Source organism: Pteropus vampyrus, unplaced genomic scaffold (assembly GCF_000151845.1).
Source record: "Pteropus vampyrus isolate Shadow unplaced genomic scaffold, Pvam_2.0 Scaffold42, whole genome shotgun sequence".
Lineage (NCBI taxonomy): Eukaryota > Metazoa > Chordata > Mammalia > Chiroptera > Pteropodidae > Pteropus > Pteropus vampyrus.
Window position 1 is genome coordinate 9,901,187 of NW_011888823.1, and position 18,643 is coordinate 9,919,829.

Here is an 18,643-nt window from a genome sequence, read left to right on the forward strand (position 1 = left end):
TAGTCACTAAGCAAATCCTGAGTTTTCTCATAAATATAGATTTGTTATATGTACAGAATTTAAATCCAACAGATATAAAAAAAAATCATACGAGGCCTTGTAAAAATCTCAAATTGAATGAGAATTCTTTGATGTTTTAAAATCTGTTATTTCACAAATAAGTTTGTTTGTCCTATATTGTAAACTCCCTCCATCATCTTTGTTTAAAGTAGGTCATGTTTCCACAGAGTAGTTTTCCAACTATTACATATATTGTCCCAAGCAACAAATGTATAACTTTCAATATATATCTTTCTTAGAATTCTAGAAACCATTACTTCTTATTAAAATAAATTACGTAACTGAAGCCTATCCACTAACTGCTGCATAGATTTTTTTTCTTATTACATGTAACATATATAGGAATAATTTTTGACCAAATAGTTCTAGTTCTTGAATGAGAAACTGTTTGCCTTTTCTAGAAAGGGGGGAAATGAGAAGCCATTTCTAAGAGGATACAGAAAAATTCTAGACTTAAAATCTTGTAACATGTCACACGCAATCTACCTTAATTTGAGGATTACTATTTATATAGAAATCAAAAATCTTTATCACTGAGAGTTTTCCAGAAGACATGAATGCACATTAATAACCATGACAGCAAAAATTCTCACGTACTTTATATACTTTATACTGATGACTATACATTCATGAATAAATTGAGTTGTTCACTCTTCAAGACGCCTAGAGCAAAATATAGTCAATTAAATTAGTCATCAGCTAAAGAGTAGATGGTAGGGTAGGGTAGGTTAGGGTAGAGTATGAGGCAGAATGTACGATATCAACACAGACATGATGACACTGATGTGATGGCCATTGTATTATTATTATTATATTTACATAGACAAATAGTGCCTAACTGCCTGTTTCAACCTTAAATAGGCAAATCTAGAGTCAGTCTTCAACTATGCTGAGAAAAAAAACATCGATCAGATGAAATGATGAAAGTGTAAAGTGTTTATTTAGCACGATGCCAAGCAGATAATAAGTGCTTCATAAATCCAAATGCCAGAAGACAAGGAAGAAGGGGAAGAGCAGGCACAGGAGAGGAGAAAGACGAGCAATAGGAGAAGCAGCAGAAGAAGGAGAAGTTAAGCAAAACGAAATTGCCAAGTCACCTAAACTTGGCCCCAATGCCTCAGCTCTTCTCAGTCTCTTCCCTCTCTTCTATAGCATTCCTGTCTCCATATCTTGAGAGCATGAGGGACACCTCACTTTGAACTCCCTGCAAATCACAAATGATCTTCTGATGAAAATATGCTCCAGGCATCTACTCTGCTGTGGGGAGGCATGGCCACCACTTTAAGCTTTTTAGGATAGACTTCATGCACTTCATCTTCAAGGGCAGATGTGAAGGCTCTGTGACCCCATAAAGGCATCTCAGGTATGAATGAACAATTGAAGAAATTCTGGGATATAGTGATTAGCTTCTGTAATTATAGCTCAGAGAACCTATTTTGCTTAAATTTAATTTCCATTGTACATGCCAGAAGTTTTTTACTCATACTCACATTAACATTTAAAGCATTTGCATTGTATTTAAAGAAAAAATATACATATATGGATGGATGCATATGTATATGTAGTCTTTAATATAAACATAGCAAATTTTTAAAAGAAAATCATTATCCTAGCTCCCTGTATCCTTGAAAATTTTGTTTATGTCTTTTAAAGGTCACTCACTGGGGCTTGCACCCAGCTAGGCCCCCGTGTTTTTCCCACAAGAGTTCTAGAGAAGGGCACATTTCTTACAGTGTTTCTGCTCCAAGTGGGGTCAACAATTCAGGCAGGAAAACAGACAGCTCACAACTTGACAGCTAAGGAGGAACTGATCTCCAGCTGTCTGATTTAAAAGTCATATCTCTAAAAAGAAGCTTTTGAAAAGGGTTCATGACTAGAACCAAAGGCAGAAGCCCTGGGCTAGATTTCTTGCTTTCCTCTGACTGATGTGACATGAAGTATGACACACATCTCAGTGTGTCTCAGTTTCACCACCCACAAAAATAAAATAGTGATTATTTTCTACCTGTATTATAACAGAAACGTACTTTAAGGTCACCAGAGAAATGTAGATCTCTGTATTATAAATACTATAAGTATATATTTTTTGGCCTTAACTTTCTGGCTGGTTAATTAAATCAGAACTTCACTACGATTGTAAATATTTATGAATATTTCTCAGAAAAACTTTTCTAAAACTTTCCAATTTGAAAACCTGAATAATATTTTTTATCAAAACCACATATTTTGGCTTGTTCTCAAAAGGCAATAGAGATTTTTATTTCTATATAACTATCATAATTCTTATGGTATATATAATCCCAATTTGGCAATATAAAATAATTAGATAAATCCCCTTCTATTAGAAAACAGTTTATTCAGAGCCTTCCAGGCTAATTAGTAGATATATAGTCATTCAAAAATGAAAACCTAGAGATGCTCATTTACAATGTCTTCCATGACAGAGTAAGTTTATATCTTGGACTATACATTTTTCAATTAATAATTTTGTGAGTCCCTTTGAGCAGCCAGGAATTTTAATGCATTTTCCTCTACCTCAATTTACCTTTTTTGTCATGACAAAGGAATTCTGATTTTCACTTTCTACCAAGAATAGTTCATTTATTTAATGGGCAGAGTATCATACAAATATTCTTGTTTACTCTATGCAAGGCAAATTTCCAAAAAAAGATATGGTAAATAAAGAATTGGAAACCAGTCATATCTGTTTCAGAACCGATACTGTACTTTAGAATGGTGAATTCTATTCTGCATACACACAAATCAGCAGAAGCTCTTAAGAAAAGCTTATAATAAAAGTATATTAAGTAATTATGGTATTTAGAATTCGTCCTAATGGGATTTACAATTTAATTGGAGGATATTACCAGCATACATGTAACAATTATAGAACAATGAATGAAATTGTGTGGCTCAACTACACACATTGAGCAAATAGGTAGATAATATCCACCTTAATTTCTGTTCACAGACTTCATTTCTTTATAGAAAGACTTTCATTTTTATGAAACATAGCAGAAGTATAACAAAAGAAGAGCAAACACAATTTGTCACTTCCTAAGTAGAATTCGTCCATTTATCTACCTCCTCTTTCTCATTGCACATTTGGTCCTTAGAGTCTAGCTACGACTCCTACCTCCATATCATCAAATTTGGAGGACTTGCCCAATTCTCTCCCATTCCGCTCTACCTAAACCATGCAATATTGTTGAAAGTGTCTTCCTATTTTATTTATTTTGTTTGAAATTCACTCTTCCTTTCGCTCTCATGACATTGAAATATAATGAAGGAAAAAACACTGCCCTTTTATTCTGAAAGTCCTAAACACAAATCCTGGCTCGAACACGCACTACCTCTGAAATCTTGAAAAGTTTACTTAAACATTATGAGCCATTGTTTCATCTATGAAATATGAGACAGGGTTGTATAACTTCTAGGAACTCTTAAATTGAGATTTATATGAGGTAACATATGCAAAGGTCTTAAAGCTTGTTTTTAACCTCCGTTAAGTTTTCACAGCCTTGAGTCCATTAACAGCATCCTGTCTTATATATAGCTATGTATATATATTTAATCCTCAAAAATAGATTACAAACTCGTTGAAGGCAGGTTAATGATTACCAATTATCATTAACAAATGGCATTGGATCTAGTACCATGTCTAGAACATAAAAGTTACCCAATAAATATTAATGACTGAATACATGAACAAATAACATTTTGTCTAATAGCAGCTCCTAATAAAGAGAAGTGCCATCAAATAAATAACCCATCATGCTGAGATCAGAGATACTGACATAGAAATAATCTATTAATTCTTGACTATTATAAGTTATGGCTATATATTATTTAAAATCAACTTAAAATTTTTGGAACAGTTGAGCATATAAGAATCAATACTAAGAAAATATATAAGATTCATTTTATGGATGATCTGAATATCACTCTGAAACATTTTAAGTAAAACATTCATCTTGCCCATAGCAGAATCAAGTACTCTCTCATACATTCAAAATGCACAATTATTTGTCAAAACTATGAAAACACTATTTAAATAATGAATTTAATGAGGATACTCAGAACATCAAACATTTGATAAAAAATTGTATTATAGCTGATTCAATAAAGTTAATCGAGGCCTATCAAATCTAGGACATCACTTACAATATCCTATCTTATCAAATGCAGCACAAAAACAAATTTAAAATAAAATGTATTTTTGGCATTAGTTCACAGAGGCATGGAAATTCTCACCGTAATACTCCTCTTTCATAGAGAGAAAATGACTTTTTTATGTAAGCCCCAATTTTTAGTGTTCTTGAAGCAAGCTTCATTAGATAAATGGTTTAGGATATGAAGACAAAAACCATAGAATGATAACATGTAGTAACTGATAAAATTGTTTTCCTTTAGGATAATTACTTCACACATAATATATATTCATCTAGCTGCACAGCTGCCTAGTAAAATAAGAGTACTTTTCTTTTTTACTAGGGTGAAACTGAGATTTACAATAATAGTGTGAGTTGATAGTGAAGTCAAAGGACATAACCCATTTTCTGCAAATCAAATCAATGGGTTTCACTAAAGTGTCCAACCGTCTCCATTCCCATTCTACATTCGAAATAATAAATATCCACATTTTAGTATATTTTAGAATGTCCACAGACTGGAGTGGGGAAAACAATAACATATGTCATAACAAAGTATTGTAAAAATTAAAAGTTGATTGTGTGTTATATATAGGAAATATATTTTCCCTATATTACTTCTATATTTAATACATTTTAAAGCTAAAGTTGTTTATTATTAATTTTTTCCTACCAGGAAGTATAAATTATCATTAGAAAGTGAAGAACTGACCCTTCTGTCTTATATCTAAGTTTAACAACTTTTAGGTGACATTTTCTCCCCGGAATCTTCAATCAAATATAATCACAAAACATTCTTGTCTGGTTTTGTCATGCTTCATGAACAAGTTAAATAAAAAGTCAATAGAACTAATATGTGTAGGAGAGGACATTCAAAGGGAGTGTTCCAGCTAAGGTGACACCTGCATTATTACATCTGCCAGAAGTTTGTGGCTGTAGAGAAATGGCCAACTTTACTGAGCTCAATTTAGCACTTGAATGCCCAAGTATATCTCACCAGGCTTGCCCTAGATTGTTTTCCTAAGCCATAAGCACACCTATGATTTTTCAGCACTCATCAATGGATGCAGTTTATCACATTGAACACAGTGATAGTCGTATGAATATTAGGCCCTTCAAAAGTGCACTTACTTTTTTTTTTTTTTTACTACATTGAATGTAGCAGTAAGTGGCAGTGAAGGGGGAAGAGAATATTAATATTATCAGGATTAAAATATTAAGAAACACAAAACCTACAGAATATGGAAGAAAGCAATTTTTTGGATAAATTATACAATAATCTGTAGTAAATTAAGTTTATATCAAAAATTAATAGAGAAACAGATTCAAAATCTTAGTTTCTTATACTTATATAAAATGACCTATATCACAATCACCTCCCCTGCTTTTGAACATCTATGATGGACGATAACAGATTTTTTAAAAAATAGTTATCCACAATGTTGTTAACATAAATAGTAGTGTTGTGCCAAAAAAAAAAAAAAAAGAGCAACATGGGCCATTCCAGAAAAATTGCCCAAATTTAATAAAATGCAAGAGAAGAAGCAATTATCAGTCGAAAATAGCTAAATAAACCAGGAAATCAAAATAAGGAAATAAAAAATTAAAAAGAGTCACAGGCAGAAGATGAGCAGATGTTCAGAGCTGCAACTGGCAGTCTCATATTTTTTTCTTGTCTATTTTTTTTTTTTTAAGTATCATGATTGCCTTTCAATCTAAAATTGCTAATCCCATTTGATATAAAGAAAAATGTTTGGGGTGTAATGTCCTGAAATAGGTTCTGCTCACAAACAAGCTTTATTATAGTTGAATTTCTTCCTTCCATATAGCAAAAGGGGTTCAACTGAGAGGTTCTTGTATCTTGGCTTGTCTACTAATTACTATTATAGTTGACTCTTTATATGTGTTGGTTCTATGTTGATAAGAATATCATTCCTTTTTTGACTACTGTAACTATACTGAAAGTGTCTATTATATGTAGTCTTATTTCCTCCAAATGTTATATGTAATTTGTCTTTCCACATACCAAAACATATATGTGTGCATCCACATATACAAAAATGTATATACAGTCATGTATATGTATATACATATATATGTGTGTACATACACATACATGTATCACACAAGGTAAATATAAAATATCCTTGGCTCTGGAGTCCTGCTCAGGTTTGATCTCAATTCTGTTTTATATTAGCATGTGATATCAAGAAAGTTGCTAAATATCTCAGTGCTTCAGTTTATTAACTATAAAACCAGAGTGATTACTACCTTCCTTAGGTTGTAGTAAACATTAAATGAAATAATATGAACAATGTTTCATATGTAGTCAATAAATTTGGCAATTATTATTTTATGCTTGGATGGCATTCAGAATCATTTGATTGAATCAAAATTCAAGTCTCTGTGTAAACAGAGTTCTAAATACATCATTTTGTTACTTTATTTAGTTATTTGATTTGCAGCACTTGCAATTCTGGCCTCCAGGCCAGATTTATTTGCATGACCAAAGTTGAATCTGTCAATGTACTAAAGGAAGAAAGGACTATGGTTGAGATTTTTGTAGTTTGTAAGAGATGAAAATAAGCATATTTTTCCTCTAGTGAGTAATGATGAAAATGCTATATGGGAGGAGCATTTATGTGTGAAAGAGTCAGTGTTGGTAGGGTAAGTAAGTATGGGAAAAATAGGCATACTAAAGTTTGGTTAGCTCAGTGGGGAATGAATAAGGCTTATGCAAATGTAGCACCACTGAAAATTCTGACAGACTTAACTTTTCTTAAATTCTTTACAAAGTGATCTGGTAAGGTGAAGTTAATAGATTAAACATCTAAATTCCCATGCATATACATAACAAGCACTGGAATCCTACATGATACAACTCACATCACACTGAGTAAAAAGAAACTTTCTGAAACCTAAAGAAATCCACCGTAAAATATATTATCACTCTAGGTCAATTAATGTCACTACTCCAGCTTATAAATTTGGGGAACTGCCTAGAACAGTCAACTCTCCTAGCATGCCCTTGGGCAGCAATAAACAATTTAAGAGGAAAAAGAGAAAGTCAGTGTATTCAAGTGGGAAAGAGAAATTTTTTGCTGAAACTGTCTGAATAGCAGTTATCACCTAAGTTAGTAAGAATATTTATTGCTCTGGAAGTCTCGGGATAGTTGCCATTGCTATGATGGCCAACTGAGTTCTTATAGGTGCAAGCGCTCAGCTCAGAGTTGGGATGTGGTGTGGATTATTCTAACACTCATCTAATTTATCACATCACCCTGAAGAAGGCTGGGATTTTAATCATCATCCTCGGCATGATACATGTTTTTCTCCACCCTTCAAGGAAAGGGACTTCTTACTGTAATTTCCGCTTTTACTTAGACATGGAAAACTCGTCAGTTATTTTCTTAATGCTGACCTTGCTACAATCATTGTTTTGTTTTCCACACTCCAGTCTGTGGATATTCACATATAGATTAAATACATGGGAATATTCAATTTGGGAGCCAAGTTCTGAACTTCATTTGAGGTGACTATGTAAATGGAAGTAACAGACTGACAATCAATTTGAGTGATATACTCATCCTCTGCTAGTGAATGTGTTTATTGAATATTAAAAGAATTTTAGCATGATTAACAACTATAAAGTAGGGATTTTTGTTTATTAGCCTAATGGAGTGCTATTGATCTTTCGATAATAGCATTCGCATCAATAGCTATCATTGCTTTGTAGTATTAAAATAAGTGACAATTCATCATAAAGAAAATTATGAAATGATGCACTGCAAAATATATAAGCAAATGCAAATTGTGACTCTGAAAATGAGTATTTAAATGCATATATGTAAAAACACAAAAGACTCTTCATTATAACAAGTAGCAGTTTCATTTTCAATGAGAAAGAGGGAAAATTCTTGGGCACTCATCATGAGCCAAGTGTCCTTTACACTTATATCATTTAGGCTTCACGAACTATAAATAGATATTAACAGGGAGAATATGAGACTAGGGAATGAGTGAGGTAACGTGCCCATGATTCCATGGTGGGTAAGACTGCACAGCAATCTATCTGACTGGCTCCATAGCCTATGCTCCCTCCAGTGAACAAAAAGGAACCAGGTGAAACTTAACCCAGTCTAGCATTCCATACTTTATCCTCTCTTTAAATTTCTCCTTTTCTCCTAATTGAGATCCCCATTACCTTTATTCCCAGGAACTTATAAGAAAAGTGGAAAGCGACATGGGCACATCGGCACCAAAGATATGTTGAGCCAAGAGAATTTTGGGGTCCTCTCAAATTACATAAAATAAATAATTAGCTCCTAGGCCTATCCTAGAGCCAACTTTCCAACACTGAAGCAGTTGAGGTCTTGAAACAAAGTAAACCATAAACAAATGCAAATGAAAAAGAACAAGTGATCTTCTTAACCTTTCTCTAAACAGGCAATACAAAATTTTGCCATATAATGCCAACTGTTAATGGAAAGATATCATTACTGTTGGAGCTATATATATATATATATGCCTTGATGACTGAGTCTTGCTGGATATTTAGAGACCGAGAAAAATGGAAAATGTCATAATTGATAAAAGCAGAAGATGCTAAGGGTGAAGATAATCAAAATAGGGCAAGAAAGGTCAAGTCCTACACACTCCATTTGCTGCAATATTCTTTTAACTTCAGACCCCTATTTGCCAGTGAATGGTAGCTTCAGTGGTCATCCATTTTTATTTATTTACTTAACATCTCTAAATAACAATCGTCAAATCAATATGTGTGCATCTAGGACAATCCAAAAAGAAATGAATTAAACAGTAAAATATCACTCAGATAATAATGAATTCAGGGTTTATGTTTACTAACACCACGAACCATCTGTTGAGCTCTTGAAACAAGAGATAAGTATAATTGTAAGTATAATTTTTAGAATAATTTATTAAAAGTATATAAAATGTTTAATGTAGATAATTATGAACAATAGAAAATATTTCTATGTACAAATATACTTATGCAAGAAAATGAAGATTGAAAATGTCAAATTATTAGCAAATAAATGCAACAGGATGTAGGAGTCAGAAAGATATTATAAATGACCTGTAACAGTAACTCATTCTAATCCTCCAAGGACCTTTATCACTATCAATATACAGTTATTTCTGCTTAGCTAGAATTTCAATCTGCTTTCTGGTTGTTAGAAAAACTATTCAATTAAAACATCGAATTTGTCCAAAAATCAGAATGTTTATCAAGTGGAAATTTAAATCACAATAACATCTGCTGTTTTTCACCCCAGGTCTCTTCCACTGCTACAGTTGGCATACTGTATGTTTCTAGCACCCTCATGTGGTTTAATTGGAGCGGTTTCATAGACATTTGAAATCAGTTTTCTAAAACTGAAAACAGTGGAACAGACTATATATAATTCAACATGGAAGTTCTGCTGGGTCACAAACCATCTCAAGTCAGCAAAATTCTAAGATGAATGTGTAGGCTCGATTCTTAACTTATTTGCTATCTACTGTTCATTTTATGTGATCACTAGAAAGGATGACTTACGAGGAAGATCAAAATTGCCAGTTTTCAAAACCAAGCATTTGTTGTGGGCAATTGTTGAATAGGTAGATGAAAAAGAACCTCATTTTGCTCGAAAAGAAGAGCAAGTGTTTTCAGTGCCTGATTTATATGCGTCTTGTTGAGGTAGACACAGCAACCCAAGTATACATTGAAGTTGCTAAACAGTTGAGAAATCAAGGCTTTGAGATCTTCCACTGCCCTCGACTACATTTTTTAGCGATTAATTTTTCTACATTTTCTCAAATCATTTGAGAACAATTTACACCATCAAAATTTTTTTCTTCTTTAAAAATATGCCTATACTTGTGTGTGAGGGTTCTTTCCAATAGTAGTGTATTTCAGAGCTTTCTTAAAAGGGAGAAACTAAAGAGGATTATATATTATTTCTTAAATTAATAATAAATGCTCCTCTTATCAAAAATACATTTTTAAAACCTATCCATGACTTTATAATCCTGAGGTGCCCCAACAAACAGTCTTTCCACAAAAAAATTAAAAAGTAGATTTTAAAGCGCTGACATTATCAGAATATTCTGAACATAAAATAAAAATTTTTTAAATAATTGGCCATTAAGGAGATAAAAATGTAAATTAGTGAGAGGTAAAGACTGTTAACAGAAACTTGAATGTAGCTTATTTGTATGCTGAACTAGAAGTCTCAATGTTAAAAATATCAGTAGAACGCAAAAGGAATATATATATATGCCCATCAACATACAGAATGTGAAGCTTGATATTAAGAGAAAACAGTCTTTAAAACTCAGAAAATGTATAGAAAACATGAATTTTACTTATTGATTATTCAAATTTAAATCTAAGTAATGTTTGGTAATTAAATAGCACATGAATTCACAAATATACACTGATTTTCATAAATTCAAAGACCTAATAAAAACATCACTGTATTTGATAGCAAGGGTGGGGGTAGAAGATAGTTCAAATATTAATAGATACCTTTTAATAAGTAAGTAAACATCTAAAAACCCCACATTTCTTCTGGCTATGGCTACCATTTTATAACCTTGGCACTATTTACCTCATTGAAGCATAGTTTTTGGGCAAATGCTTAATGGTAAGAAGAAGACTATTTGAAAATTGCACGGAAGGGATCTAGAAAATTGCAGAGCCAGGCTGCCTTACCTGTTGAGCCCTTTCAGTGTCTTTTCCATGTTTAAAATGTCACGCATCTTATACAAAAACCACTTGTCAATGGAGGTGAGCTTCGTAATCTCATCAAGAGACATGTTGTCTTCCAGGGCCTGCCAAAAGGAGAAGACATACTTTCTTGGCAAATATTTTATAAATGTCTTATGTGATTGAAAACAAATAGCAGCCATTCCTCTCCATGTTATTCAGAGAGCCTGAGGCTATAGACCAAGACATGAAACATGAAACTGATATCATATCATTGATGTTGCTCCCAATAAAACTACAGATGCTGTCAACTATATCCAGAATGGCATACAGAGGAGGTGCCCAGAGTTAATCAGAGAGGTGAATGCTCAGAAAATCCCCCTAAAAGGCTTTGCCTCTTGCTATTTATATGACCAGTTACCAATTATACCCTAAATTTTGGACATCTCTTTGGAATTAAAAGGAATCTTTTTAAACTATAATTAAGCCAAATTGGTAAGAAAATCTATAATCTTTATAATGATCATTTTACTTGTATTTTGGATAATTACCCTTTAGCAAATAGCATACTTTTTTCACTTTGTTTAACATTCAAAGAAACTAGTCAGTGAGAGTATATGGATCAAATCTAACTTGGTGTTATTTCTCTAGAATACACCCTGACAGAGGCCTGCAAACAAAAGTTGTTTTGAATTAGTTACTTTTGCATAGGCATTTTACAAAATCCTGATATATTCCAAAATAATGTAAATTTACTTCAGTTCTGATAGGCAGTTCAGCCTTTTTCTGAAGCTTACTTTAGCAATTTTTCGAAAGTAAAATTACATCTGTGGGTCATTAGGCTGAGTTAGGTAAGGCAACTGAAAAAAGAGGTAAACTCTCAAAACCAAAACTTTATATTCAAAAGATGTCTACTCTTATTCTTTATTACTTTACATACACAGATATTTATACCAAATGAAAAATAATGAAGAGATAATATTCCAAAATAACATATTTTAGAATAGAACATTATATTTTTATATCTCATTAAGAAATATATGCAACTAATAACTCTGTTGTTACATTTCAACCCAGGGAACTTAATTTTCTTAAAACTTTTACTTATTTCTAGTATCTAAGAGACCATAATTATGTGTTGAGATAGAGCATAGCTCATAATTCCATTGATTAGTATATGATGACATCTAAAGGTAATACTCAATGATCTGTTCACTTCGTAAGTCTGTTCAATGTTTCTTTTGTTTAATTCTCCCTGTTCCCAAGGATTTAATATTCTTTCTTATTTTCCAAGTGATTTAAGCACAATTAGCTGTTGGTCATCAAAACTCTGAGGGGGATAGAACCTGCAGTTAGTGCACTTGTGACAAACCAAAGGAAGTTTCCACACAATCACACATAGCAATCACCCTGCGATTGACTCAAGACTTAGAATCCTGTAGTCATTTCACTGCGAGGAAACACATAGCGACATCTGCAGTCTCAAACAGGAAGCAAGATCCCACCCATCTTGGGACTTCATCTTCAAGCACTACAGCTTTGCCATGTCGCACGGCTGTAGTGAAGTTCATAATGACTCCACATAAGCCTGAGGTGACTTTAATGTTCCCCAAATCAAAAAGAATGTCCAGTATTCTCCCCAAACCAAAAGAGATGATGATCTAGTCATCCTGAAATAAGACTGCTGCAAAAATCGGGCCTCCGAGCAAGTTGCCCTTTTCCAAGAATCATGAAAGCGAGTGAAGATTTACACTCTCCCTTCATTCTTTTTCCCCTTCAGCCCTCCACAGTTCTTACACGCTTTGTCAAAATCACCAAGCTCTTGGTTGCTGTGGAAATGAACAGTAATGATGACCTCTAACAAACAGAAAGCAGTTCCTTCTCTCGGCATTCTGGCCGACGATAATTTATACCTCTGACCCTGTACTTCTTGCTCAGATATAGGGTACTCTGTGCAAGAAAGAATCTCCACACATTCTCAGAATCCTCATCCTTTATAAGTATATTAGAAAAGAATGAGAGACTTGCTTGAGTTTTACAGCCTCACTGGGAGTTTGGAAATACTTCCCTTTTTCATCTGCCTCTAAATGGCAGAAGCATGATAACTAGAATTAAGGAAAAAAATCCATTTACTGTGCTTTGTCTGGAAAAAAAGTATATGTAAATAGAGATACACATACACATATAAGTGGGATAAATTGCTTTTTAAACAAAAGACTGAAGTAGGCACAATAAAGAAGGTGAAATGGCTTTCTGGAGTAACTTCTCATCACTAACTACCCCCACAGAAAAATGTTAATTCTCTATTACCTTGAAATTCAACACTGAGAAATATCTATCAAAATATACTAGCATCTCCCAAGATTTCAATGGGAAGTAAATATTTCACATTTAGAAACCATAAAGGCAAAGAGTATACATTCTACGAATGAAGAAAACGTTCCCTGCCTTTCTTCCCCTCTCTACTGGACTCTCAACAATACATGGACATAAAAGTTCCAGTGAGTTCAGAATAACTAACAGCATTTTTCTGTTGTGACAAAGACAAATTACACAAACTCCCCTTTTAAAGACAAAATTCATATTTCCATCCACTCATCCCACATGCACACGTGTGAGTGTGCACACACACACACACACACACACACACACACACAATGGTCAGTGGGGCTTTGTAGCAGGTTTGACAAACTAACAGGTTTGACACTGTTAGAGGATTAATGCCTAAGCTTCCTTAAATGTCAAAAAGCCATTCAGGGATTTCTGACCAGACAGATCCCAGCTGCCCAAGTCACCTTTTATAAAATCAGATAAGCTGAGACTTCAAAACTCTAAGCTTAGTAAACATGAAGGGAGATTAATATGGCATTTAATTTGCATAAAGAGAACTAGTGAGTAGAAGTGAGAAATGTGGGGCTTTTTTTGTTCTAAAAGTAAGACCAATAAAATAATTACATAGAAAAGCCAATAATCATGGAAGTTTTTTATAGTCTGTTGTTTAAAAACAGAAAAAGAAGCAATAGAGTATTCTAGAGTCTTTAGGTAACCATACGGATATTTTTTAATGCATCTTCCTTTCTAAAACACAATATTCCACACTTTCAAAACTCAAGTTATGAGAGTGATAAGAAATGACAAATATCAAATCTACTTAAAGTATTGATATTATATATACTAAAAGGAAGGAACAGTTTATGTGATCATCCCTTAAAATTGCATTGTGTCCATAAGTCCAGGCTTAAAGTCAAATAAAACAGGGAAATTTTTCATTAATTATAAAATAAAATAATCTGATGAAATGCATAGAAGTCCTCAGTTTCATACTATTGAAGAAAATTAAAATTTTTCCAAAAATCCTTGAATCCAAATCACTTGATAATTCAGCTTTGCTTTAAAGTCCAGGCTTCCTATATTCTGGGGGAAAAAAAAGCAGCTCTGGGCCGCTTGTCACATATTACCTTGGCAATGGCATAGATGCGGGTGCTGGATGGGTCAGCCAGCTCTTTTTTGAGATCTAGGTTTGATGGCCATTGTTTGTTCATTGGGAGATGGGAAGTGAAACCATCTATAGATGGGTGGCACATCCGTAAAGCCTTCTGGAAGCTTTCCTCAAAGGTGCGACCAATAGCCATGACCTGTAATACACATTTAAGAGCTCATATTTAAAGGAAAAGTATACACACACACACACACACACACACACACACACACACACACATTTGGAACACACACACACACACACACACACACACTATATATATATACACAAGCAAAACTAGAAAAGGAATGCATCTTATAAAAGACTTAGGAATAAAACATCTATCAAAAGAGTACCACTCAAATTTAGGTGTTATTTTTCTTCCTCTCTCCTTTTCTCCATTGTTTTGATGTAATTAGTCTTCAACATTAGGTCAGTCTTTTACCACTTAGAGATTTTAGCTGTATTTGCTGAGACTGATGAGAAAATCACCTGTACCTGTTCCTGACCACAGTATTAAAATAAGAAATCTATGATCAGAATGTATCGACCTTTCCTTAATAAGAGCTTGCTTTTATGCAGATATCTTTTAGAGTAGAAAGCAAATGAAGAAAAACCAGACATACGTTCACACAAAAACAGAACTATTTCTAAACGGATATCAGTCGGTATCCAAGACAGTTTAGCTTTCTTTATGGCTAAGCATTAATATTAATAGAATCTCAAGAATAATAACAAATACTGACAGAATCAGATTTGAGCATAGGTGAAGACTAAATTCTCCATGACAAATTCAATGTGTCTTCCCACAATCTTTACAGATGATTGTACACTAATCAATTAGAAAAACCATGCGGTGATTTAGTTTAGACAAGTTACAAGTCAGAACTAAACTTAAATTGACTTTGAAGCCTACCCAGTTATTTTCATTGCATAAACGCTGTCTTTGAATCTTTCTGTGGAATAATAGATTGCTATATAATTTTGGTATTCAATTTAAAATAATAACAGTCATAATGCTGCTATCAGTAAACTTCCATGATTCCTCAAATAGACCCAAATTCCCACGAATGTCAGTTAAGTAAATCTTCATGTCAATTGTGTGATAAGAGATACATATTCAAAGATCGCTAAAACCAAACAGATAACCTTTTAACACTGCTCCAAATTTAATTAGAAATAAGGGAACATTCTCAAGAATGAGAATAAATAAAACGTTAGTCTAATTCAGATAAGCAATTTGCAAGGCATAGTGGTATTTGAAGAGTTAGACAATTTGTTCATAGATTTGCTAACCGACGCAAGGAGAGACTGCCAGAAATAAGGTATTTTATGTTACAATCAAATTAAGAAAATATTTTTGAATATTTAATAAAACTTTTATTACATATCCAAAAGTTTGCCCTAAAGTGACTAGTTCTATTAAGTGGCTCACCATAAATTTTTATTAAGTACACTGTACATAATGGTATATGGAGTAAAGTCAATTAAAGGAAGCAAACTTATCTTTATATCAGTAAAGGAATATATAACTGTGTTTGTTCAAAATTCGTGCTTTTTAATACTTTACATTATTAAAAAATTCACATTCATTAAGTGAAAATTTCACCATTTTTCAGTGGAATAACGATCATGCTTTCCCTTACCATAGTCTACTACATTCTAAGAACACTTGTATATAAATACTATATTTTAACTTTACCACAGTTTAATTCATATTATATTTGGTTCAGTTACTATTTTGAACTTATCACCTACTACAAATAATGTGTCACAATTAACATCTTATTCACTGTTGTATCTTCCCAGTACCTTGCACATAATAAGAACTCAGGAAATGTTTACTAACTTTAGTTGAACTAAACATAGCGGGTAAAAATTAACTGACAATAAAAATTCCTCAGATAATAAGCCTTAAATGAAACATTAGAAAATTATCTCATATTCTTTGGCTTACAAATTTCACTGTGAACATTATGAAAACGGACACTTCACACAAAATGTAAATTAAATAACAGTTGTTTATTTGGCAAAAACACTACCGACAAAACTTTTCATGGCATTTGAATTCTAATTCTGTTATGTACCTTGAAGCATGAAAGAAAAAATAAGATTTAAAACAACTATGAAGGAAGAAAAACTACTACTTGTCTTTTACAACTAGTAAGACATTTCATTTAAAAGGTCAAGTTGTTCCTTATCTGTCATTACTTTAATATCTTCCATTAATATCTTGGAAACTAAGGAAACCAAAATAGCAATAGTTCTGCCATTCACATGTGAATGTGATTGATAAAATAAAATGCCTTTTTTTTTCTTTTCCACTGGCTTGGTGATGAATTTAAGCTGTATTTCTGTGATTAGTGGCATGCATTTTTGAAATTGTTAGCCTGAGTTTAGGTTATAATCTGTGTCATGGGACAAATGAAGGCCAGTATAAAACAATATAGTTTTTTGCTTTGTAATCTAACTGGCTTATATACTTAGACATAGAACTCTAACTTTGACCATACAGAGATAGAGATAAAGTAAAATAGATAGATCATGATAGATAATAGATAGATGATAGATAGATAGATAGATAGATAGATAGATAGATAGATAGATAGATAGATAGACAGATAGATAGATAGATAGATAGATAGATAGCTATTGAGATTTGTGCATACTTCTGGTATTCAAAAATTCTACCCATAAACAATGATAGTAACATTGATGCAATACATTATTGGAAGTGCGCTATGAATCTACCTTAAAATATATTACTAAACATTTACCTGTATTAATCCTAAACCTTATAATAACCCCACAAAGTAGGTATTATCATCGCCATTTTTCAGAGGGAAAATCCTGAGGCTCAGTGCTTTGCACGAATGTCACCAGCTAGTAAGTGGCAACACCAAGAGTAAACTCAACTTCATCTGGTTCCAAGGCTCGTGTTCTCTCTAGTATGCCAAGCCTCCTGGATGCAAAATGAAATAAATACTTTGGTGGGGGAGGCAAGAGACTGAATCTCAGAGGTAAGAATCTGAATTCATTTCTTTCCTGCCGCACAAGCAGTACTGTTTCTTTGAAGATGGAATAATTAAAAGCTAACTTCAATTTAAAATTTAAAATAGAATACTATGCAAAATTGAAAGCTGCTAAAAGCTTAGAACATTTCAGTACAATAAAAGGGGGCTTAACTGCACTCTTCTCAGTTTAGGATTTTAGAGCTCAAAGGACCGTGAGAGATCATCTAGTCCAGCTCCTTCCTTTTACAGGTGTGGGACGCGAGGCCCACAGAGGTTACAGCCACAATTTGCATGAATGGACCAAAGTTGAATTCTTAATCTGAATTCAAAGGTCTTTTTCGTACACCATGTTTTCTTTTATATCATTTTATTTTCTTGATTTGGTTATAACATATATTACAATTCGGTTATATAAATATGAATGTGTTTTTACATATGTGTATATATTATATACCCACATATATGGCCCCTCCTTTTTAATACTCTTAGAATGCTCGAAAGTGTGGATGCTCATAGAATCAATCCATTAAATGGTCATGTAACAAATGCCTTATGTTAACAGTCAGATAGATGTGGAAACACTAGAGAGGAAACGAAATTGCTACATATATTCCAATCAAGAACTTAGTATCTAGACAACGGTGTTAAAAATTTGACAAAATAACTGAGAACAAGGACAAAATAAAAAAATAAACCAACAACTCACCTCTCCTACACTTTTCATAGAGCTACCGATTCGGCTAGATGTTCCATGAAAACGATCAAGGTCCCAGCGAGGAACCTTAGTAACCATGTAATCCAGGCTAGGTTCAAAGCAGGCTGACGTCTTCCCTGATACGACGTTCTTGATTTCTGGAAGTGGAATTCCTAGGGCGATCTTTGCAGCAATGAATGCCAATGGGTAGCTATAAAGGAAGAGACAAATTTATTTTTTTCTCTCAGCAATAACTATTAAAAATAGCCCAAAACATAAATTCATCCTTCTTAGAAATTCTAGTATTATTCCACATCAGAGTATAAAGCACATCTGATTCTTTTCTGTATAAATATTTAATAGCCACTTATAAAATAATGTGTCATGATAAAGTACAGAGGCACAGATTCCAGAAGAATTCATTCTCTATGTCTGAGATGCAGTGCTACAATTCCCAACCTTCGCCTCCTCGATCCAAAATCAATAGCTTCCTTGATAAGTGAAGTGCTCACTTGTGTAAAACCTCTACTAAGA

The 18,643-nt window shown here is 33.2% G+C and overlaps 1 protein-coding gene across 1 annotated transcript in view; it reads right to left on the bottom strand.

Annotated features, from left to right (window-relative positions):
• CPS1 (carbamoyl-phosphate synthase 1) overlaps nt 1-18,643 on the bottom strand; it is a 117,699-nt gene that overhangs the window by 47,450 nt on the left and 51,606 nt on the right. The window contains exons 20-21 of the mRNA XM_011358665.1: nt 14,382-14,558; nt 10,930-11,048 (exon numbers count right to left, since the gene is read on the bottom strand). Of these exons, the coding sequence (XP_011356967.1) occupies nt 10,930-11,048; nt 14,382-14,558 (296 nt within the window). The remainder of the gene's footprint in view (nt 1-10,929; nt 11,049-14,381; nt 14,559-18,643) is intronic.